Source organism: Camelus ferus, chromosome X (assembly GCF_009834535.1).
Source record: "Camelus ferus isolate YT-003-E chromosome X, BCGSAC_Cfer_1.0, whole genome shotgun sequence".
NCBI classification, from domain to species: Eukaryota; Metazoa; Chordata; class Mammalia; order Artiodactyla; family Camelidae; genus Camelus; species Camelus ferus.
The window spans coordinates 7,138,436-7,162,926 of NC_045732.1; the positions used below are offsets into that span (position 1 = coordinate 7,138,436).

General features: G+C 35.2%; 1 protein-coding gene across 1 annotated transcript in view; it reads right to left on the bottom strand.

The window, feature by feature from the left end:
- Positions 1–24,491, bottom strand: part of OPHN1 (oligophrenin 1) — a 441,200-nt gene that overhangs the window by 154,409 nt on the left and 262,300 nt on the right. The window contains exons 7-10 of the mRNA XM_032475625.1: positions 15,337–15,447; positions 12,667–12,771; positions 10,691–10,820; positions 7,998–8,110 (exon numbers count right to left, since the gene is read on the bottom strand). Coding sequence (XP_032331516.1) covers positions 7,998–8,110; positions 10,691–10,820; positions 12,667–12,771; positions 15,337–15,447 — 459 coding nt within the window. The remainder of the gene's footprint in view (positions 1–7,997; positions 8,111–10,690; positions 10,821–12,666; positions 12,772–15,336; positions 15,448–24,491) is intronic.

Sequence of the window (24,491 nt, forward strand, 5' to 3'; positions counted from 1 at the left end):
ATACAAAATCTCACATGCTCTGAGAAACCAGGACAGAGACAGTGATTAGAAAAGAGCCTGGGTCAAATCCACTTGCTGGTATTAGAGAGCCACTCAGAAAGGCAGGAGACAGCTGGAACTCACCCCAGAGACACAGATGCTGGCGGCAGGCATTTATTGGGGAGTTTATTTTACCATGAGGACACAGGTGCTGGCAAGCACCATTTTGGAATACTCACTCTAGCTTATTAGTGCCAGACATGGTCCCAACCAACAGCAAGGTGGCACCAGTCCTGGGACACAGCAAGCCAAGCAGCCAGCCACACAGGGATACGGCTCTACCCACCAACAGGCTAGCAGCAGCCATAGGTCCCCCTGGACCACCCAGCAATTCCAGGACCTAGCCCCTTCCAATAGAGGGCACAGGACCCAGCCCTATCCACCAGTGGGCCAGCATAAGCCCCAGGAACTGGCCTCACTCCTTAGCAAGAAGGAACCAGCCCCAGGACACATGGGGCTCTAACACTGCTCACCAGTGTGCTGAAACCAGCACTGAGACACCGTGCCCTGAAACCAGACAACACAGGATCCAGCCCTGCTAAAGAGCAGGCTGACACTAGCTCCCAGGCCCCAGCTTGGCCTAGCAGCAACTTGAAACACACTGGGACACCCACTTTGGGCCCTATAAGAAGCCAACTAGTATCCCAGCCATGCCCACCAGTGGGCCAGCACAAGGACCAGGACACAACCTCACCCACCAATGGGCAAGCACCAGTCCCAGGACTCCCTGGGCCCCACAGCCATCCACCATGGGACTCAGACCCACCCACTAGTGGGTGGCAGCTTCAGCCCTAGACAAGACCTACCAACCAACCAGGTGAAGGGTCAGCCATGTCCATCAGTGTGCCTACAACAGTAGGCCCTGCCAAAACAGAAGGGCCCACACAGCCCACATAAGGCATACCCTACATCATATAGCTCCTGTGAAGAGAGGGAAGTGTACTTCTGGACCCAGTAGGACATCTCTTATATAAGGCCACTTCTCCAAGATAAGGACACCCACCTAATACATAAACATTAAACAGAGAATCAGACAAAATAAGGAAACAGAGGAACATGTTTGAAACAAGAGAACAAGATAAAAAAATAATAATAATAAAAAAAGAGAACAAGATAAAACTCCAGAAAAAGAGCTAAGCAAAATGAACATGCATTTTACCTAAAAAAGGTTTCAAGGTAATGATCATAAACATGCACAGTGAACTGAGAGGAATAATGAGTGAACACAGTGAGAAGCTTAACAAAAAGAAAAAAAATAAAGAAGAACCAAACAGAAGAATACAGTAACTGAAATAAAAAATACATTTGACAGAATCAACAGTAGATTAGATGATAAAGAGGAAAGATGAGTGAACTGGAAGACAGAGTAGTGGAAATCACACAGGCTGAACAATAAAAATAAAAAAGAATTTTAAAAAGTGAGGACAATTTAAGAGACTTCTAGGAAAACATCAAGCACATTAATGTTCACATTATAAGGGTCACAGAAGAAGAAAGAGAGAGAGGGGCAGAATTTACTTGAAGACATATAAGCTGAAAACTACCCTAAACTGAGAAATGAACAGACATCTAGGAAGCATGTAGAATCTCAAATAGTATCAACCCAAGGAGGTCCACATCAAGACACAATGTAATTAAAATGGAAAACATTAAAGATAAAGAGATAATATTAAAAATAGCAAGAGAAAAGCAAACAGTTACCTACAAGGGAACTCTCATAAGACTAGCAGCAGACTTTTCAGGACAGAGGGAATTGGTACCATATATGCAAAGTGATAAGAGGGGAAAATCTACAACCAAAAATACTCTAGCTTGCAAGACTATCATTCAGATCTGAAGGAGAGATAAAACGTTTCACAGAAAAGCTGAAAGAATTCTGGACCACTAAAACAGCTTTACAGGAAAGGTAAAGGGATATCAATAAGTGGAAAAGAAAAGGCTACAACTACAAATTTTAAAAATTATGAAAGGAAAAATCTCATTGGTAAAGTCAAATATACAGTAAAGGTAGTAGATCTATGTCTAAAGCTAGTAGGAAGGTTAAAACACAAAAGTAGTAAGTCATCTATATCCATTATAAGTAATTAAAGGATACACAAATAAAAGGTGTAAAATATGATGTCAAAAAAATTAAACACTGAGGTAGCAAAAATGAAAGGTGGTTAAAACCTATTCAAAATTAAGAGATCATCAAATTTAAAAAATTGTATACACACACACACACACACACACACACACACATATATATACTTAAAGAAGACTAACACCTACCTTTTCAAACTATTCCAAAAAATTACAGTGGCAAGAACATCTCTGACCACATTCTAAAAGGTCAGCATCACCTTGATACCAAAACCAGACAAAGACAACACAAAAACAGAAAATTACAGGCTAATATCACTGATGAACATACATGAAAAAGTCCTCAACAAAATATTAGCAAACCCAATTTAATAGTACATGAAAAAAGATCATACAACATGATCAAGTGGGATTTATCCCAAAAATGCAAGGATGGCTCCATATCCACAAATAATTTGATGCAATACACCATATTAACAAACTGAAGAATAAAAACCATATGATTATCTCAACAGATGCAGAACAAGTTTTTGATAAAGTTCAACATCCATTTATGGTTTAAAAAGACTCTTCACAAATTTGATATACAAGGAGCATACCTCAACACAATAAATACCAAATATAATGAGCCCACAAATAGCATCATAGTCAATGGTGAAGAAATGAAAGCACTTCCTCTCAGATCAGGAACAAGACAAGACACTCTTATCACTTTTGATCAACATAGTATTGGAAATCCTAGCCACAGCAATCAGCCAAGAAAAAAGAAATAAAAGGAATCCATATTGGAAAAATTGGAAAGGAAAAAGTAAAACTGTCACTGTTCATAGATGACATGATACTATAATTAGAAAATCATAAAGACATCAGCAAAAAACATCACTCGCTAATGAATTCAGTAAAATTGCAGGATACAAAATTAATATACAGAAACCTGGCATTTCTACATATTAACAACAAATTATCAGAAACAAATTTTAAAAACAATCCCATTTACACTCTCATCAGAAAGAGAAAGAAAAATACCATATGAGATCGCTCATATGTGGAATCTAAAAAACAAAAACAAAAACAAACAAACAAAAACAAAGCATAAATACAGGACAGAAATAGACTCATAGACAGAGAATACAGACTTGTGGTTGCTAGGGGGGTGGAGGGTGGGAAGAGATAGGGATTTCAAAATTGTAGACTAGATAAACAAGATTACACTGTATAGCACAGGGAAATATACACAAAATGTTATGATAACTCACAGAGAAAAAAATGTGACAATGAGTGTGTATATGTCCATGAATGACTGAAAAATTGTGCTGAACACTGGAATTTGACACAACATTGTAAAATGATTATAAATCAATAAAAAATGTTAAAAAAAAAGAATAAAATACCTGGGAACAAATCTAAGGAGGTAAAAAACCTGTACTTACAAAACTGTAAGACAATAATGAAAGAAACTGAAGATGGCACAAACAAATGGAAAGATAGTCCATGCTTATGGATGGGAAGAACTAACACTATTAAAATGACCATACTACCCAAGGCAATTTACAGATTCAACATAATCACTATCAAGATAGCAATGGCATTTTTCACAGAAATAGAATAAGAAATGCTAAAATTTGTATGGAAAATGCAAAGATCCTGAATAGCCAAAATGATCTTGAGAAAGAAGAACAAAGCTAAAGGTATCAGGCTCCCTGATTTCAAATTATATTACAAAGATACAGTAATCGAAACAATATTGTACTGACACAAAAACAGACACATAAAACAATGGAACAGAATAGAAAGCCCAGTAATGAACTTATAATTATATGGTCCACTAATCTATGACAAAGGAAGCAAGAATATACAACGGGAAAAGACAGCCTCTTCAATAAATGGTGTTAGGAAAATGGAAAGCTGCATGCAAAAGAATCAAACAGGACTACTTTCTCAAATTACATACAAAAATAAACTTAAAATGGTTTAAAGAATTAAGTGTAGGATTTGAAAGTATAAAACTACTAGAAGAAAACATAGGCAGTCCTCTTTATGACATCAGGCTTAGCAATATTTTTTGGGTCTATCTTTTCAGGCAAGGGCAACAATAGCAAAAATAAACAAATGGAGCTGCATCAAACTAAAATACTTTTGCACAGTGAAGGAAACTATAACAAAATGGAAAGACAACCTACTAAATGAAGAGGATATCTGCAAATAATGTATCTGATAAGGAGTTAATATCCAAAATATACATAGAACTCATAAAACTCAACATCAAAAATACAAAAAACCCAAATAAAAAATAGACAGAGGGTCTCAACTTTTCAAAAGAAGACAAATAAATGGCCAATAGGAACATTAAAAGATGTTCAGCATCACTAGTCACTGGGGAAACACAAATCAAAACTATAATGAGATATCACCTCACACCTGTCAGAATGGCTATCATAAAAAAAAATCAATTAATAAGAAATGTTGGTAAGGATGTAGACAGAAGGGAACCCTTGTGCACTGTTGGTGGGAATGTAAATTGGTGCAGCAACTCTGGACATCTGTATGGAGATTCCTCAAAAATTTAAAAATAGATCTTCCACATGATCCAGCAATTCCACTCCTGGGTATTTGTTGGAAGAAAATAAAAACACTAATTAGAAAGGACATATGCACCCATATGTCCATAGTAGTATTAATTACAATAGCCAATATGTGGAAGCAACTTATGTGACGATCAATAGATAAATAGAAAAAAGATGCAGTATTTAAATATAATGAAATATTAGCCATACAAAAGAATGAAATCTTGCCATTTGTGACAATATGGATGGACCTAGAGGGTATTATGCTAAGTGAAACAAGTCAGACAGAGAAAGACAAATACCATATGATTTCACTTATATGTTAAGTCTAAAAAAACCAAAACAAATAAACCAATATAATGAAACAGAAATAGAGTCATAGGTACAGAGAACAAACTGGTGGTTGCTAGAGGGGAAGAGGGTAGGGGGGAAAGTGAGAAATAGGTGAGGAATATTAAGAGGTATATACACTTCTAGCTACAAAATAAATGTCACAGTTATGAAATGGACAGTGTGGCAAATATAATCAATAATTATGAAATATCTTTATATGGTGACAGATCATAAGTAGACTTATCATAGTGATCCTTTCATAATGTATAGAAATATTGAATCACTATGTTGTTCACCAGGAATTACCATAGTGTTCTAGGTCAATTATACTTGAAAACAAACAAACAAAAAAACTCAAAGAAAAAGAGATCAGATTTGTGGTTACCAGAGGTGGGAGGTGGGGAAGGGGATGGGGAATTGGACAAAGGCATCAAAAGATACAAACTACCCATTATAAAATGAATAAGTACTAGGAATATTATTTACAACTTGATTAATAAAATTAACACTTCTGTATTTTATATACCCAGATTATTAAGGGAGTAAATCCTGAGTTCTCATCACAAGGAAGACATTTTTTCTTTTATTTTGTATCTATATGAGATGATGGTTGTTCATTGAACTTATTGTGGTAATCCTTTCATGATGTATGTCAGTCAAATCATTATGCTGTACACTTTAAAATTATACAGTGCCATATGTCACTTATATTTCAGTATAAGTGGAAGGAAAAACACTTGATGTGAAGAATGAATGAATGAATAACCAAACAAACAAAACAGTTATTGAGATTCAAAATGTAGCTCTCTCTCCTCTTACCACAACTGTATGACAGGGAAGAGATGAGAAGCTTATAAAATGGTATTTGGGAATGTGCTCTGTAAAGTGAGCAGCACAACCCAAATGGAAGTTAACAGGCTGAATTGGTAGGGAACACTGGTAAGTATCACAGTCAAAAACATGATTAATTCTTCCATCTTCAAACTGGGCTAATGATACCTCACATTGCTGCTGAGAGTATAAATGAGGCACATGACAGAAGATGTCTAGTTCAGAGCCTGGCATATAGCAGACATTCAATAAATTGTAGATTTGATGTTGTTATCATTATTATAGTCTCATTTATTTGTATTATACACCTTTCTAAAACACAAAGTAGTAAAAGGAACTGAGTCAGAGAACTGATAAAAGGAAACCATTTCCAACTCAATTTAGGGAAATTCAAATAACTACTTCTACCACCTCCTCCTTTTTTTCTTTTTCTAAACAGAGAACTAAGTTCCTCTTTCTATTCCATGAAGAGTCCCATGTTAAAACTGCTTAGGCTGACATTATTGCCTTTTTGCAAGCAGCCACTCAATGAAAAGGTAAAAGGGACACAGAAACTAAAAGAAGGGCTTGCTCTCATCTGCTTGGAAGCTATGAAAGTGGTATCTGCTATCTCTGGCTTCAGCTTTGCAGTAGGCACCTGTGAGCCTACTGTCCAAGAACGGAACTTTGAAGTCTAGGATTTGGGAAGTAATGTTTGGACAAATAGCAAAGCAAGGGACTGCAGGACAGTGTTGCTTAAAAGCACTTGTCAGTCAGACACATAAGCTAACTTCTGACAGAACTGGAACACATTCTGTGCTGCAGCATTGAGTGAATTTATTGGAACCATATTGAAAGGTTCTTTGGCAACTGACAGACTGGAAACTAAGGAGAGTTTTGGAGTCATGGATGAGTCACTGGCCCACATTAGAATCATGGATGAGGGTTCTGGAAACCCTATTTGGTAGTTAACTTTAGAGGTGCATCTCGTCTCCAATCCACATTCAAACTAGAGTAGCAAAACTTGTAGTTAAAGACAAAAAAGAACAGTGGTTTTTCAAAAGCCAGCCGCCAAATCTCAATCCTCTGTACTTTCCTATGAACAGTCTACACAAGAGAGACCTACTGTGGAAAGCACCAGCAATGGAGAAAAAAAATCGGCCCAGAAGATCTCCAAATTTCTGCCTACCAAAATTGGGTCTTCATGCATCACAACTTTCAATGCTAACAAGTAAACTATGTTTTGCTTTGTAAACAATTTGTAAATAATGGAAATCCATAAAAATTACACCCTAAGACCCTGTCTGAGAGACAGTTAAAAGGACGCACTGAACTACTTTTAGAATATGAATAGTCAGTCTATCAGTTCTTATCTTCAGAAACCTTCAGGGGTGTGTGTGTGTATGTGTGTATGTTCCCAAAGCCTCTACAAAGGTAGGCAAAGTGAGATGAAAGAGTAATTTTTTTAGCTGGGTGGTCAAATATGTAAAATAATATGTAACATAATAATATATATTATATATAAGATTATATATATATTTATATAAATATATATATGTATATGTGTGTGTGTGTGTGTGTGTGTGTATATATATATATATATAAAATCAAGTTCTTCCAGATAAGTAAACTATCTTCTCAGTGTGTTAAACTCATCTTGCCACTTTTGGGAATAGACAAGTTTAGAGTGCAGAAGCAGCAGCATTAAGTACTTAAAGATATTTGAGTATTACATACAATGCAGGGTATAAGTTATTCCAACTTCAGGCAACAGACATACTCCTTTAAAAAAGGAATTTTGGAAAATGATCTGTACTTTAAACACTTGCTATTTAAAGGTATCCTATGGCAGAAACTTCTTAAAAGCAAGTGATACTCTCCTCTTCCAATTTATCCATATTTTTACAGATTTTCTTTGTACAATATGATGGGCACTTGTAATAATGTAATAAATGTTCTGCAAGAGTACGGGCACTTTCCAAAGGCCCAACATAATTCATAGAGATTTTTCAACTGAGTATTATCTGTCCCAATGCAAACTTGGGCCAAGGAGAACATATGAAGTCATGCTTCACATGACAGTGATGGACTTGATTCTTTGACACTAAGTCAACATATACTGTTTTTTGAGATGCAGTCACAGATGCATTTTGAAAAAATGAGGCACACAAAAGAACTGACCTGCTTAGCACCTGGCTTCTGCTCCATAGGTGTCATGGTGAGGGTTTTGGTCTCTTTCTCATACTGGCAGTAGTATTTCACCCAGGATATTCCCAAAGCCCCTACAAAGATAGGCAACAGTGAGCTGACAGAATAAATATTTTGGCTGCATGGTCATTCCACCCCTAAGACAAAAGAGGTGTACAGCATGCTCTTCATGATCCAGATTTAGCCCTACCTTTCCCCTGAACTCCAACCCTGCAGTTTCACCTGTCTGCTACACACATGGATGTCCTAATCTTCATCCGCTGCTTTCCAAATCTGCTCTGGATTTCTCCAAACCACTCTCCTTGCCATGTTCCCTGTTTGAGTTGGAAATCTCTGTAATCTTCTGCTCCTCCTTCCCTGTACCCTGCCCCATTTGATCGGTGGTTGAATTCCGCCCATTCTGTCCCCTACATGTGTTTCCTTCCACCTGTTTTCAAACTGAATTAGTTCAGGACCCTATTGTTGACTTTTTTTAAAGTGAGATATTTCAAACAAAACAAAAATTCACTATTTCTCTAATTAATTATGTCAGTGGTCTTCTCACTGATTTTCCCCATCTCTCATCACTCCTTTCTAGTCCATTCTCTACTCTTGCTAGAGAAAAAATTTTAATATATATATCTCTATTTATATCATTCCTCTTATTACAAACCACCCGTGGCTTTCCCACTCTCTCCAAACTCCTTAAGTTGGCTCACAAAGCCTTTTATAATGTGATCATATTAACCTTTCTAATGTTGTCTTTCGCTGCCCTTAGCTGTATGCTCCTGTCTCATTGAATTACTTTCAGTTACCAAATAAATAGGTGGCAATATAATTCATAGTCCAAGTTCAAGAATATTTAAGAGTGAATAGGGCAATATTAATAATTACATCAGGACAACAGTTATAAGCCATAACTGTTCTTGCACCCCAAGACCCTCAGAATAAACCACATCCTCACACACTTCTCTGCCTTTACTCATGCAGGGGTAGACACCTGAAATTTTCTTCATCCTCTTCTTTACCTGTCAAACTCCCACTCACAATTCAAGTTTCATTTCATATACTACTTCCTCAGTGAAGCTCTCACATATCTGCCCCAAGTGCAGTGCTCAATACATTTCATTATAATTCTTGACATATTGTGTCTTCTTCATCAGACTGTGAACTTCTTAAAGGCAAAAACCAAGGCTGATTCATTTTTTATCCCCAGTATTTCACATTGTCTGGCAGAAATAATCCTTACTGAGTAGCAATGTTAGATCCATTTAACAAATTATAAAACTGGGGCATAGAGGATATGAAAGCCAAGATTACATACCCATTATTCTGTGCCTCTTTTATAATACAGCAGTGGTTCTTAGCTAAGGGCAATTTTGCCTCTCAGGGGACATTTGGCAATGCCTAGAGACATTTAGGTTATCATACCCGGGGAATGCTGTTAGAATACAGTTGAGCAAGGCTATAGATACTTCTAAACACTCTAAAATGTACAGGATGACCCCCAAAATAATGAATTACCCAGCTTGAAATGTCAATAGCACTGAGACTGAGAAATCCTGCAATGTGGAATTGAAAAGATGAATCTGACAAATGGAAGAACACTTCTTTGAAAGTCATCAAAAGTTAATTGCTTTAAGGGAGTAAAAGCATGATAATATTGCTGCTGAAATGTCATGCTTTGTGGATTTCAGTGGGTTTTGCCACTGGTAACCTCTGGGTAGCCCTTTCAGCCTACTCACCAGGTAGGACAATTCTGGTCAGGAACTGAAATCACAGTCATTGGGAACATTGTGTCATAGTTGAAAAAGAAAATCAAATACTAAACACAGGCTTAAATATAACACTATTTAGGAGCTAGGAAAGCTTGAATCTTTTGCAATATTCAGTGACAGGATACATTAACCCAGTTTCCTTGGTTAGAAATGAACAACTATCTTGCCCACTGAAGTCACAATGGTTGTTTCGTACTTTAAAGGCAACTCTGTGATCTTAAGGCAAGATACAGGGTATAGCTATAGGAGAATATGCTTTGTCATTTCATAAACCTGTGTTTCCTCTTACGCTTGCCACTTGACAGCTGAGTGACTTTTTTTTTTAATTGTATTTTGTTGAGTTATCGTCAGTTTACAATGTTGTGTCAATTTCCAGTGTAGAACAGAATTTTTCAGTTATACATGAACATACATATATTCGTTGTTGCATACTTTTTCACCTGTGACTTTCAACTAGTGATCTCTCTAAGCTTCAGTGGCTCCATATGTAAAATGGGTATGATAGGGTGGTTCCAAAGATTATACGAGATCGTATTTTTAAATCACTTAGCACCAGGCCTGGCATATAGTAGGTGGAATAAATATTTTATGCTTCCTTTCTCCTACCTGTATGTTAGCCCTAAAGAGTCATTGAAAGAGTTAAGCAATTAACAGTCCTCATTTTGAATCTCAGAGGAAACCTTAGGTCTTATCATCCCAGAGCTTTTGTAAGACAAATCTTTAGCCTCTCCCTCCAGTTTTTCTTCCTTTTAATTTTCCCCATTCCCATGCTGGTCTCCAGAGAGGTATAGCTGGCAGAGAACTATGAACTATACGGGTGCCTGGAGTTTGGAGAGACCAAGTGGCAATAGGTGTCAGTCTACTGAAACCCAGGGGTATCCCTGTATTGCCACACACATTTCTCTTGCGTATAGAGATAGCCTTCAATGGTTGGCTGTCCTGGAAGTTTGCATGTCTGCGGAGCTTCTTTCATCCTTTTCTTAAGTTCTTCCATCTCTTCCCGGGTACTGGAGAAATGATTTCTTGTCTGTCAAGATATTAGCATCATAATAGACATCATCATCATTGACATCATGAATAAGCATTTATTGACCAGAGACCCAGTGCAGACTTGTCTCAGCTCTTATCATGTGCTACAATTTAGCAAGAAAACAAGGGTTGAACAGCATAGTAACTAGAAAGCAATTTAGTGGCATTTAACAGTACTAAAGTCTAAAGGGGAAACAGAAATATAGATAGCAATGTACCCATAAAACCACATCTGGGAGACATTTTTTTCTAATGGGAATCACATAGGGCTCCAATAAGTAAAGGCTCTTTGAATTCTGAGCATCAGATTGATGATTGACTTACAAAAAGACAGACTATAAAGAAGGTTCCCAAAGATAATATTATCATGTCAGTTTCTAATTTCTGCCTCAAGTAAGGTTACTGTCTACTTGACTCTGAATCAAATTCTAGCCATTAGAATAAAGTATATGTGAGAGTGCTCTCTTTGAACACAGGTCCACAGAAAACTTATGTTTTCATGCTCATGAATAACAAAAGCTAGTCGTAAGAAGTAATATATTTAAAAGCACACAACTAAAATGCAATGGAAAATCACAATTTGAAATATGGGTATGAAAATCACTAGAGATAGGTCCTTAGTATTCAGTCTCAATACTGTCATGTGATGCCAGTGAAAAAGGTGATATGGGCTGCCCTAACTAGTTGGACTCACACTATAGATTGTCCTGTAAATGAGTTCACCACATATACATTCAAATACTTGCTGTTAAATTCATACTTGTCCAGTTATATTTGGAGGAAGATTCAAGTGATTGACCTGGCTATAGGAATATTTTGTAAATCAGCAGAAGATAGAGGCTTTGACATTCTGGTAAAGAAGAGGACTCAGAAATAAAAACAATAATAATAGCAACACCTGTAAGTCAGACTCCTACTAAACAACCAAGTAAAGTTTACTTACACTGCTACTTGCCAAGTATTTTCATCTAAAACTACATCTATAAATTTTATACAATGTAACAACTAATCCAAAGTCACTATCTCAGTGACACCTTCTTTTACTGAGCCAGACAGTCAGTTATTCCACTCTCTGTGCTTCTTTAGATTTTATGGTCTTAACTCTTGTAGCACTTTGCATAAATAATTGTGATTTATCTCTGTTTATGTCTCTCTGCTCCAAGAGAATGTAAGTTTCCTTGAAGACAGAAAACCTATTGCCTCATGATTACATGTCCAGTGCCTCTTACAATGCCTGGCACAGAGTATATGTTCACTATATACCTAAGCATTTGTTAAATGTGGGTTAAAGAAATAAACGAGGAAAATAATATATTGACAAGGAAGGGAAGGTTGTGCCTATGACTACCTATAAGTAACAGCATGGGAGAGAGGGTGGAGAAAACCTTTAAAAATAATTTATTTAACCCTAGTAATGTAGTGAGAAAAGTAGTGAGAAAAGGAAGGGGGAGAAATAGGCATTCATGGTAATAAGACCTACAATGAGAGAGTCTTAAATAACCAGCAGGGAAGTAGCATAAGACCTATGCTTAATCAAGCCCATAGCTGGACTATGATTTGGGAAAGCTGTAGCAAACTAGGGATATTTAATAAATACTGGATAGATAGAGGTGTCAGTGGGTGGAATAGTGGGTTTGAACAATAGTCAGTCCCAAAGACAGGGAAGAGTTGAAACTGGAAGAGTAAGAACATTATCATAGTCTACTAATGCATTTGTCATCCACACCAGTGTGTCCTGATAAATTGTCCATGATGCAATAACCTAGAAATCCAAGGTCAAAATATTGGGGCTGAAATCCAATTGGGATGCAGAGACAGGTGAAGAAACCCACATGCAAACTCACATTCTGTAAACTGAGCTGGAGCTGCTGTTTATATGGGAGGAAATCCTGTGTAAGCTCCACCGTCAGGCTGTTGGAAATGAAGAGACTATGAAGAAAGGCCAAGACCTAGAGAAAATGTGTAAAAATAACTTTATCACCAGTACCTTCTCATTAATCAAATAAAGGAAATAGAAGTACAAAAAAGAAACTCCATACAGTGTTTATCCCATATAGTGTTAAAAGCAGTCATGCAAACACAAACAGGTCTACATATAGCTATTCTCTTGTGAGGTTAAACATTTACACTGCACTTACTTCCAAAAAATAAGAATTTACTAACAAATTTATTCATTAATATCCTTTTCAAATAGCATATAAAACCATTCATAATGGGGAGAGTATGGAATAGACTGTGTATATTCTCAAGACTGGTACAGAGTAGGTACTCAATAAATATTTATTGATTTAAAAAACAATAAATAATAAATGGAGTAAGATTCTATTCCATAATGAAGACTGTCATCATGCTAAAACATCTGAGGAGTCTGAACCAATTTTCAAATTAGAAATGTTTTGGGTTTGGGGCATAGTTGCAGAAAAAGACATACAAATGATCAAAAATGTATTTTAAAATATATTCTAAATGTTCAAACTGTCAAACCCCATTAAAAATCAAATATACACAAATAAAAATGAAAGAAAATACAATTTTCATCTATCAAACATAAACAGTTAAAAAACACTGCTCAATGCTGGCAATAGTAAAATGTAATAGCAAGTAGTAAAAATTGCCCTATTCTTTTTAGAAAGTAAACAGGTGAGCACATATAAATATGCACACACATACCATATACATATAAACACATACATATGTGTGTATAAATATACATATACACATATATACATAAATGCATAAAAACTATGTATACACTTATGTAATATACATGCATGTGTATATATATACACATATATGACTGCATATGAGTATGTACCACACACACAATCATATACACATTCTTCCTGTTTCTCTCACTCTACTGCCACCACTCTAACCCAAACCAGCATTTTCCCATGCCTAGACCACTGCAATAACTTCCTAACTGGTTTCCTTGCTTCCACTGGTGCCCTTTTCCAAGCCATTCTCCATAGAGCAAAATCAGCTCATGTCATATCATGTTTAATACCTGTCAACACTTTTTCCACTACACTTAGACTAAAATCCCACCCCCTTACCATGCCTATAGGTCCTATGCCTTCCTATCAGATATAATTTCCTGCCAATCTCCTTTTCTCTCACCAGTATCTAAAGGCACTAATCTTTTCATTCCTTGAGTGCACTATTCTTTCTTAAGTTAAACACTTTCCACAGGTATTTTTCTAGGCCTGGAATGTTCTTTCGCCACTATTCACACTGCCTCATCTTCTCATTCTTTACATCTCATTTCACATAACACTTTCAGAGGTCTTCTTTGACCACTCAATCTAAAGTAGCAGTCCATTCTTGTTCTTTGATTTAGTCCTTTATCACAACTTACACTTATTTTATTCATATGTATCCTTTTTTCCATTTGTCTAACCCATAAAAGTGTAGTTTTCTTTAAAGACAGCAGCTGAGTCTTTTTCACTATTGGATACCCAGTGTTTAGCACAGTGCCTGGCACACAAAAAAAGCTCAATAAATGAAGAAAGACTTGTTTGTACACATACATACGCAGATATATACAAATTTGAGGAAATATGTACATGTACACAGATATACATGCCCATGTATAATATATATATACATGTTTACACACATATGTACACACAATGACATCCACAAGTGCACATGCATAATAAATAAAGGAGTATAATAGATACAAAGGGAATTTAGGAAGAAAAATGCCAGAATATTAAGTGATCATCTCTGCACGAGGGATTTGTTGTATTTCTTTTGTTTTTCACATATTTTTTCTAGCTTATCTGCAATAAGAGTGCATTGTTTTCATAATAAAAAAGTTGTTAAAATTCAACATAGTTGTCAAATCAAAGCACATCATCTTTTATAATAAATTAATGAGATTAAAGTAGAAAATTTTTCAAAAGATAGGAGGAAAAATAGTATAATGAGAAATCTTTGAGTACAAGGGACATGAGTTCTTAGAACAGTACCTGGGATATAATGGGTACTTTCAGAGACTACGAAAGCATGAAAGGAAGGGAGGAAAACAAGGTAAAATGAAAAGTGACAGAAATCAAAGGACAGGAGGAAGGAGAGGAGGAAAACAAAGAAATAAAAGAGTTGCTAATGAGAGAAAAGGGAGGAGGAATGAGTGGAGGGGAAAATGAGGAAGAGTGTGACAAAGAATATTAGTGAGAGAGCAAGAATAGTACAAGCCTGTGTGTCTACTTTATTGACATTCATTATGAAACATTGACTGTCCTTCACATTTTTGAGATTACAATTTTATAATCAAAGTTCTTCACATAGCGGGGAGGGTATAGCTCAGTGGTAGAGAGCATGCTTAGCATGCACAAGGTCCTAGGTTTAATCCCCCAGTTCTTCTTCTAAAAACAAACAAACAAACAAACAAATAAACCTAATTACCCCCTGAATCAACTAAAAAAATTTTTAAAAATCACCAAAGTTCTTCACATTTACATGACATTTGGTAAATATTTTTAGACCATTCATCAACAGATAAAACTTACTGGCTCTACAATATTGAACTTCTTAGACTCCTGGACTTCCTGGATTTGATAAACATAATCAAGGGAAGACTCGAAGAAATTGTGCCTCTCCTTGTCCACCTGGAGGTCTGCCTGTAGAAAAGGGTAAGAAATGTCAAATATCGGCATAGTCATCCATGCAAGTCAGTGCTTATAGATTCAACAAAATGCTAGAGCTAGAGGAGAATTTAGCTACCAAGTCAGGATCTTATCCCTTTATTTTACAGATAGGGAACATGAAGCCACGATATTAAAAGTGACATATAGAAAAACATTTTTTTTAAAAAAAGTGACTGATGCAAGATTTCCAGTTTCTAGTCTGACAAGTAAGAAGCTTGGAAATTATTGTGCTCATCCTCATACAAAGAAAATCTCAGAAAGTTGAGAATCAACAACTCTTCTTAGAATCAACAGAAAATTGAAGTCAGAGGGAAAAAACATTGCCTCAAATATTGTATAGATAGTTGAATATGGGAAATCAGAGCTTACCAGAGTGGAAGCCCAGAAGCAGAAGCCTGTCACTACAGCCAGTATCAGACATTATTTAACACTAGATCTCTAAAGAAATTGAAAGACAGTAGGGAAGAAAAAAACAAAGATACCAGAGGCAATTTTGGCCTCTGACAAGAACATCTATAGCAAACTAAGCACAGCCTAACTCCTTGTCAGACAAGCATAAAAACTCATATTAAAGGTCTATTTCCCTCAGTTCCTTTTACCCAGGATATCATGTTCAGGTTTCAATGAAATATTACAAGGCATGAAAAAGACAAAACAAACAAACAAACACAATCTGAAGATAAAGCATCATCCTCAGAATCAAACTCAAATAAGGCAGAGACTGTGAATAGTGGAATTATAGGACCAGGGATTACACTTAAGGGCCCTAATGGAAAAGGGGACAATACACAAGAACATATGGATAATATAAGCAGACATATGACAGTTGAAGAAGTAATTAAAAGGAAATGATAGAAATCAAAAACACTAGCAGAAATTAAAAATGCCTTTAATAGGTTCATCAACAGACTGGACAAGAGAAAGAATAAGTGAATTGAATATTTGCCAATAGAAGCTTCTGAAACTGAAATGCAAAGAGAAAAGAGAATTAAAAATGGAGTCGAATATTCAAGAAATGTTAGACAATAACAAAAGGTGTAAGATACACATACTAGGAATGCCAGAAGGAAATGAAGGAGAGAAATAGAAATATTTAAAGTAATGTGCATTGAAAATTTTCTAAAATTAAATACAAATACAAACAACAGATTGAGGAAGCTCAGAGAATAATAGCAGGATAAATACCATATATAAATGCAGGCATTTCATATTCAAAATGCAGAAAGTCAAAGACCCAGAGAAAATCTTGAAAGAAGCAAGAGAAAAAAACACTTTACCCAAAGAGGAGTATAGATAAGATTTCTCTTAAAAAACAAAAACATGAAAAATAAGAGTAGGCTGAAATATTTAAGGGTTTGAAATTTAAAAATCAAGAACTTTGAATTATGTATCCAGTGAAGTTATCCTTCAAACATGAAGGAAAAATTAAAGAATTTCTCCAACAAACAAACAAACTGAAGGATTCTGTTGCCAGTTGACTTGGAACCCAAGAAATTCTACAAGAAGTTCCCCAGACAGAAGGAAAATGTCTACCAAAATAAAGAAAAGAAGAGCACTAGAGAAGGAATAAATGAAGGTAAAATAGAATCTTATATTTTTTTATTTCTTAGCTGATCTTACAGATAAGAGTTTGTCCAAAATAACAATTGCAACAATGTATTTGGTGACTAAAGCTTATAAAAAATTGAAATGAATGACAGCAGTATTATCAGGGACTGAAAGGAAAAATTGGAAATACTCTGTTACAAGCAAAATGATTTTATTTAAAGTAGACATAGCTTGGGGAGGAGTGGTAATAGTTCAGTGGTAGAGCTGCATGCTTAGCAGGCACAAGGTCCTGGGTTGAATCCTTAATAGCTCCATTAAAAAAGAAAGAAAGAAAAATAGAAATACAGTTGAGTTTAAAATATAAAGTAGACATGGCTTAACTGCAAATGCATGTTTAAAACGCTAGGATAACCACTAAGAAATATTTTTTGAGTATAATTGATATGCTAAGAAAGGACAGAAAATGGAATCACATACAACTTTCAATTAAAAAAAGAGAATGCAGAAAAAGACTGGAAGACAAAAAAGGAACAAATAACAAAGGCAATGAATAGAAAACAGTAACAAACATGGTAGATTTTTATCCAACTATATCAATAACCACTTGAAACACACTAATTAAAAGGCAGACTGCCAGGGCACATAAAAAATAAGAGCTACCTATATGTTATATACAGTACATCACTTTAAATGTAAAAGACAAAAAGATGATAGATTAACAGTAAATGTATGGAGAGACCTGAATCAAGATGGCATTGTAGGAAGACGTGGAGCTCACATCCCAACACAAACACATCAAAAATACATCTACATGTGAAACAATTCTCACATAAAAACTAACTGGAGACTACCAGAAAACAAAACAAAATAAAACAAAACTCCTGTATAACCAAGGCTGTAAGAGAGATACACGCAGAATTGGGTAGGAAGGAAAGAGAAGCAATCAGGCTGGGACCTGTGCCCTTGGGAGGGTACATAGAGGAAAAAGGAGATTACAGGAGTGGGGATGCCCCCTGGGGAGTGAGTGGTTCAAGCCATATATTGGGTGCCCAAGCCCTGGGGTTTAACAAAGTGAAGACAAGCCCCCTTGGCTGTTCAGGGGGCAGGTGGGAAGGTTTAGGGTTATGGAAAACCTGGATTGAACTCATAAAGAATGCAAATGCTTACTTGATCCTGAAGCAGGGCAGAAAGGGCAGAGTGAAACTGTGTCTCACTGCACATATACCAACATGAGCCGAGTGGACGCTCCAGCACTGTTTGCCTCAAGTTTCAGCTCCATACTTGATCGATGGCTGCCACAGCCAAAGGAAAAGCTTGATCATGACATGCTGAGATGGTTCAAACCCTAAGCAGCTTATGAGTAGGGAGGGGGCAGTCATTACTGGCCACTGTACAGGCAGCACATCAGAGGCAGTCCAGATTTCTGGCAGTTGCCATACTGCCATACTTATTGGCCCAACTCATGGCGAATACACACACCAGTCTCTCTTGCTTTAGCACTGCTCCCCTCTGGGGCTGAGAGTGCTGACTCTGAGAGGGGGAAGAGCACACAATTAAAGGGAACTGGAACTGAACAAACTCAGACCCAGCCCTCAGGGCCTCTGCTTCATCAACCTGGGACCTGACCATGGTTCTGATGGGGTGGTAACAGGCACGGAGCAGAGGGGAAAGCATGCCTCACACCTGGCACCGACTCTAACCCCTCCATCTCCAGCCCCACCTTCTACCAAGATGATAGTTGCCAGCACACTAGGAAGAAAAACATGACTAGTGTTCATTACAAATCCAGCTCCAAACAAAGCCACTCAGCACATACACAGATGCTCCCACTTAAGAACACACTTCAGAACCGGCATAAATAAATTATTGCCTAATTTCATAGAGACAGAGAAAGATAATCAAAATGACAGATAGAGGATTTTCCTCTAAATTGAAAGAGCAAGAAAAAAATAAAAAAGCCCTGAGTAAACAAACAACTAATGAAAGAGAAATAAACAATTTACCAGATAAAGAATTCAAAGCATTAGTAATAAGAATGTTAACTAAATTGGGGAAAATAATGGATGAACAGAGTGAGAATTTTAACAAAGGACAAGACAATATAAAAAAGAATCGGAACTGTAGAATGCAATAGCTGAAATTAAAAAAAGAAAACACTAGAAGGAATGAACAAAATACTAAGTGATACAAAAGAATATGTAAGTGTTCTGTAAGGTACAATAATGAAAATCACCCAATCCTAATAGCAAAAAGAAAAATGATTTTTTTTTCAAAATAGAAAAGTTTAAGATATTCGGGATACATTAAAGCATATAAATGTTCACATAATAGGGGCCCCAGAAAGAAAAGAGAGAGAGAATGGGGCCGAAAATATATTTAATGGAATTATGGCTGAAAATTTCCCAACCCTAAACAAGGAAGCAGAAATCCAGGTACAAGAAGAACAGAGTCCCAAAAAAGATGAACCAAAAGAGACCCACAAAAAGATATACTGTAATTAACATGGCAAAAGTTAAAGATAAATAGAAATTCTAAAGGCAACAAGAGAAAAACAAAGATTCATATAAAAGGGAACCTCCATAAGACCATCAGTTGATTTTTCTGCAGAAATTTTACAGTCCAGAAGGGAGTGTCATTGTGTATTTAAAGTGATGAAAGGGGAAAACCTGCAACCTGGGATACGCTACTCAGGAAGAATATCATTTAGAATTAAGGAGAAATTTTAAAAAAAAGCCTTCTCAAACAAGCAAAAAAGTAAGAGTTCATGAATATAAAACCAACCTTAAAGAAAATGGCAAATGGTCTTCTCTAAGTCGAAAAGAAAAGGCTATAACAAGAGGTAAGTATCTATAGGAAAGGAAAAAATATCTTAGTAAAAGCAAGTAATAGTAAAAGCTGACGATCAATAACTTAAATACAAAATTTAAAAGACAACAAATTGTAAAATCAAGTATACAATAATCAATAAAGGGAAAAACATGAAGATGTAAAATACAACATCAAAAATACAAATTGTGGGAAATGAGAGTAAAAAATGTAGATTTTTTTCAGAAAGTTTTTCAACTTAAAAGACTACCTGTTAAAAACAAATAGAGTTATAAGTCAACATATATGAACCCCCTCGTAACCACAAATCAAAAACTTACAAAGATACACACAAAAAAGAGAGAAAGGAACACAAGCATACCACTAAAAAAAAAAAAAATCAAACTGCAAGGCAGAAAACTAAAAGAAAAAGAAAAAAAAAAAACAAGGAAGAACTACAAAAACAACCATAAAACATGTAATAAAATTACAGAAGTATAGACCTATTAATTAGTACTTTAAATGTCTATGGACAAAATTCTCCAATTAAAGATATAGGGTGGCTGACTGGGTTTAAAAACCAAGTCCCATCTATAAATTGGTTACAAGAAATTCACTTCAGAACTAACTTCAAAACACACAGACTGAAAGCAAAGGGATGGAAAAGGTATTTCTTACAAATGTAAAACATAAGAAAGCGGGGATAGGAATACTCCTATCAGACAAAATAAATTTAAAACAAAATCTAAAACAAAAGAAAAACAAGAGATTTATGTAATGATAAATGGATCAATACAAAAAGAATATATTACACATACTAACATATATATACCCAATGCAGGCGCATCCAAATATACAAAGCAAATATAAATAAGGATAAAGAAAAAACTGATGGCAATACAATAATAGTAGGGGATCACACTTACATCAATGGACAGACCATCTAGACAGGAAATCAATAAGACAACAGTGGTCTTCAATGAGATAATTGACCAGTTATACTTAATAAATATCCACAGGACATTCCATACAATAACGTGCTAGGCCATAGAGTGAGTCTCAATAAATACAAGAAATTATATCAACCACCTTTTCTGCCCAAAGTAGTATAAAACTAGTAATCAATTAAAAGAAGAAAAATGGGAAGAACATGTAGATACGAAACAACATGCAACTGAAAAACCAATGGGTCAATGAACAAATCAAAGAGGAAATCAGAAAATAACTTGAGACAAATGAAAATGGAAACACAGCTTACCAAAATCTACTGGATGCAGCAAAAGCAGTTTTAAGAGGGAAGTTTACAGTGGTACAGGCCTACCTCAAGAAACAAGAAAAATGTAAATAAGCAATCTAATTCTCCATCAAAAGTAATTAGAAAAAGAACAAACAAAGCCCAAATTCAGCAGAAAGTAAAGAAATAATAATGATCAGAGAGGAGATAAATAAAATAGAGACCAAAGAAACAATAGAAAGGTCAATGAAACTAAGAATTGATTCTTTGAAAAGGTAAACAAAATTGATAAACTTTTAGTCAGGCTCAAAAAGAAGAAAAGCGAGAGAACCCAAACAAACAAAATAAGAAATGAAAGAGGAGAAATAACAACTGACATCACAGAGATATAATAAATCATAAGAGAATACTATGAATAGTTAAATGCCAACAAATTGGGCCACCTAGAAGAAATGGACAAGTTTCTAGAAACATACAGCCTGCCAAAACAGTCATAAAGAAACAGATAATTTCAGCAGATTGATGACTAGAAATGAAACAGAATCTGTAATTAAAATAAAAATCTCCCTGCAAGCATAAAAGTCCAGGACTGGAAGGCTTCATTGGGGAATTCTACCAAACATACAAAGAAGAAATTATACCTATCCTTTTCAAACAATTCCAAAAGATTATAGAGGAGGAACCACTCCCAAAGTCATTCTACGAAGCCATCATTAACCTGATACCAAAACCAGACAAAGATACTATTTTAAAAAGATTATTACAGACCAATATCTCTGATGAATATAGATGCAAAAATATTCATCATCAAATATTAGCAAATCAAATTCACCAATATATAAAATTGATCATACACCATCATCAAGTGGGAATTATTCCACGGATGCAAGAATGGTTCAGTATTTGCAAATGAATCAATGAGATATATCACATTAATAAAAGAGTAACAATTACATGATCATCTCAATAGACGCAGAAAAGGCATTTGACAAAATTTAACATCCATTCAGGATAAAATCTCTCATCAACGTCGGTTTGGAGGAGACATATCTCAACATAATAAAGGCCACTTATGACAAGCCCACAGCTAACATCATACTCAATGGTGAAAAGTTGAAAGGTTTTCCACTAAAATCAGGAACAAAACAAGGACACCCACTCTCGCTGCTTCTATTTAACATAAAAATGAAAGTCTTAGCCACAGTAATCAGACAAGGAAAAGAAATAAAAGGCATCCAAATTGGATGTGAAAAATAAAACTGTCATTATTTGCACATGACATGATATTATATATAGAAAACCCTAAAGTACACAACCAAAAATGATTAGAAGTAATTCATTCTGCAAGGTTCCAACATACAAGATTAATATACAAAAATTTGTTGCTGTTCTGTACACAGAGAGAGAAATTAAGAAAACGATCATATTTACAATCACATCAAAAAGAATGAAATACTTAGGAATAAACTTAATCAAGGAGGTGAAAACTATAAAACTATAAGACATTGGTGAAAGAATTTGAAAATGATAAAAAGAAATGGAAAGATATCCCATGTTCTTGGATTGGATTGGAAGAAATGATATTGTTAAAATATTCATACTGCCCCAAACAATCTACAAATTTAATGGGATCCCTATCAAAATACCCATGAACTTAAAAAAAAAATTAGAACAAATAATCTTAAAATGTATATAGAATGACAAAAGACCCCAAATTGCCAAACCAATCTTGCAAAAAAAGAACAGACCTGGAAGTATCACCTTCCCTGACCTCAGACTATACTACAAAGCTACAGTAATCAAAACAGCATGGTACTGGCACAAAAACAGACACATATATCAGTGGAACATAAAACATATCCCAGAAATGGATCCACACACCTAAATTCAATTAATCTATGAAAAGTATGCAAGAATATACAATGGCATATAAACAGTCTCTTCAATAAGTGGTGATGGAAAAAAAAAAAACTGGACAGCTCTAAGTAAAAGAATAAAATTAGAACATTCCCTAACACCAATACAAAAATAAATTCAAAATGGATAAAACATCTAAATGTAAGATGAGAAATCACAAAACTCTTAGAGAAAAACCTACACAGACAACTCTGACATAATTTACAGTAATAGTTTTTTTGGATCTATCTCCTAATGCAGAGAAATAAAGCAAAAATAAACAAATAGGACATAATTAAATTTAAAAGCTTTTGCACAGCAAAGGGAACCATCCACAAAATGAAAAGACAATTTATTGACATGAAGAGAATATTTGCAAATGATGTAACTGATGAGGTTAATATCTAAAATATATAAATACAATTAAATATCAAAGAAAAAAAGAACCCAATTTAAAAATGGGCTGAAGATCTGAAGTCATTTTTCCAAAGAAGATATACAAATGACCAATAGGCATATGAAAAAATGCTCAACATCATTAATCATCAGAGGAATACAAATCAAAACAACAATAAAACATCACCTCACACCTGTCAGAATGGCTATCATCAAAAGTAACACAAATAACAAACATTGGCAAGGATGTGGAGAAAAGGGAACCCTCATACACTGATGCACTGATGATGGGACTGTAAAGTGTTGCAGCCACTGTGGAAAACAATATGGAGGTTCCTTCAAAAACAAAAAATAAAACTTTCTTATGATCCAGCAATTCCAATGCTGGGTATATATTCAAAGGAAACAAAAACTAACTTGAAAAGATGCATGTGCCCCAAAGTTGACAGCAGCATTATTTATAACAGCCAAGATATGGAAGCAATCTAAGTACCCATCAACAGAAGAATGAATAAAAAAGATGTTGTACATATGTACGATGGAAGATTACAGACATGAAAAATGAAATTCTGGCATTAGCAGTAACATGGATGGATGTAGACAGTGCTTTGCTTAGTGAAATAGGTCAGAGAAAGACAAATACTGTATCACTTATATGTGAAATCTAAAAAATAAATGAATCTATATTACAAAGCAGAAACTAAGTCTCACAGACATAGAGAACAAACGAGGTTACCAGTGGAAAGCAGGAAAAGGGTGGGGAAATGTGAAATAGGGATGTGGGATTAAGAGACACAAACTTCTATATATAAAATAGATAACAAACAAGGATATATTGTACATCACAAAGAACTATAGCAATTATTTTGTAATGACTTTAAATGGAATATAACTAAAAAATGTTAATCACTATGTTGTACAGCAGAAACTAATATAATATTTTAAATCAACTATACTTCAATTAAAATATTTTAAAATAATAATTTAAAACTTTTAGACATTTTTTAAAGTAAAGGTATAAAGAAATATTCCATGACAAAGAAAAATCAAAGGAAAGGCAGATAAACTATATTAATTTCAGAAAAAAAATTTTCAGAGCAAAGAAAACTGTCAGGGAAAAAAGAAGGGTATAACATGA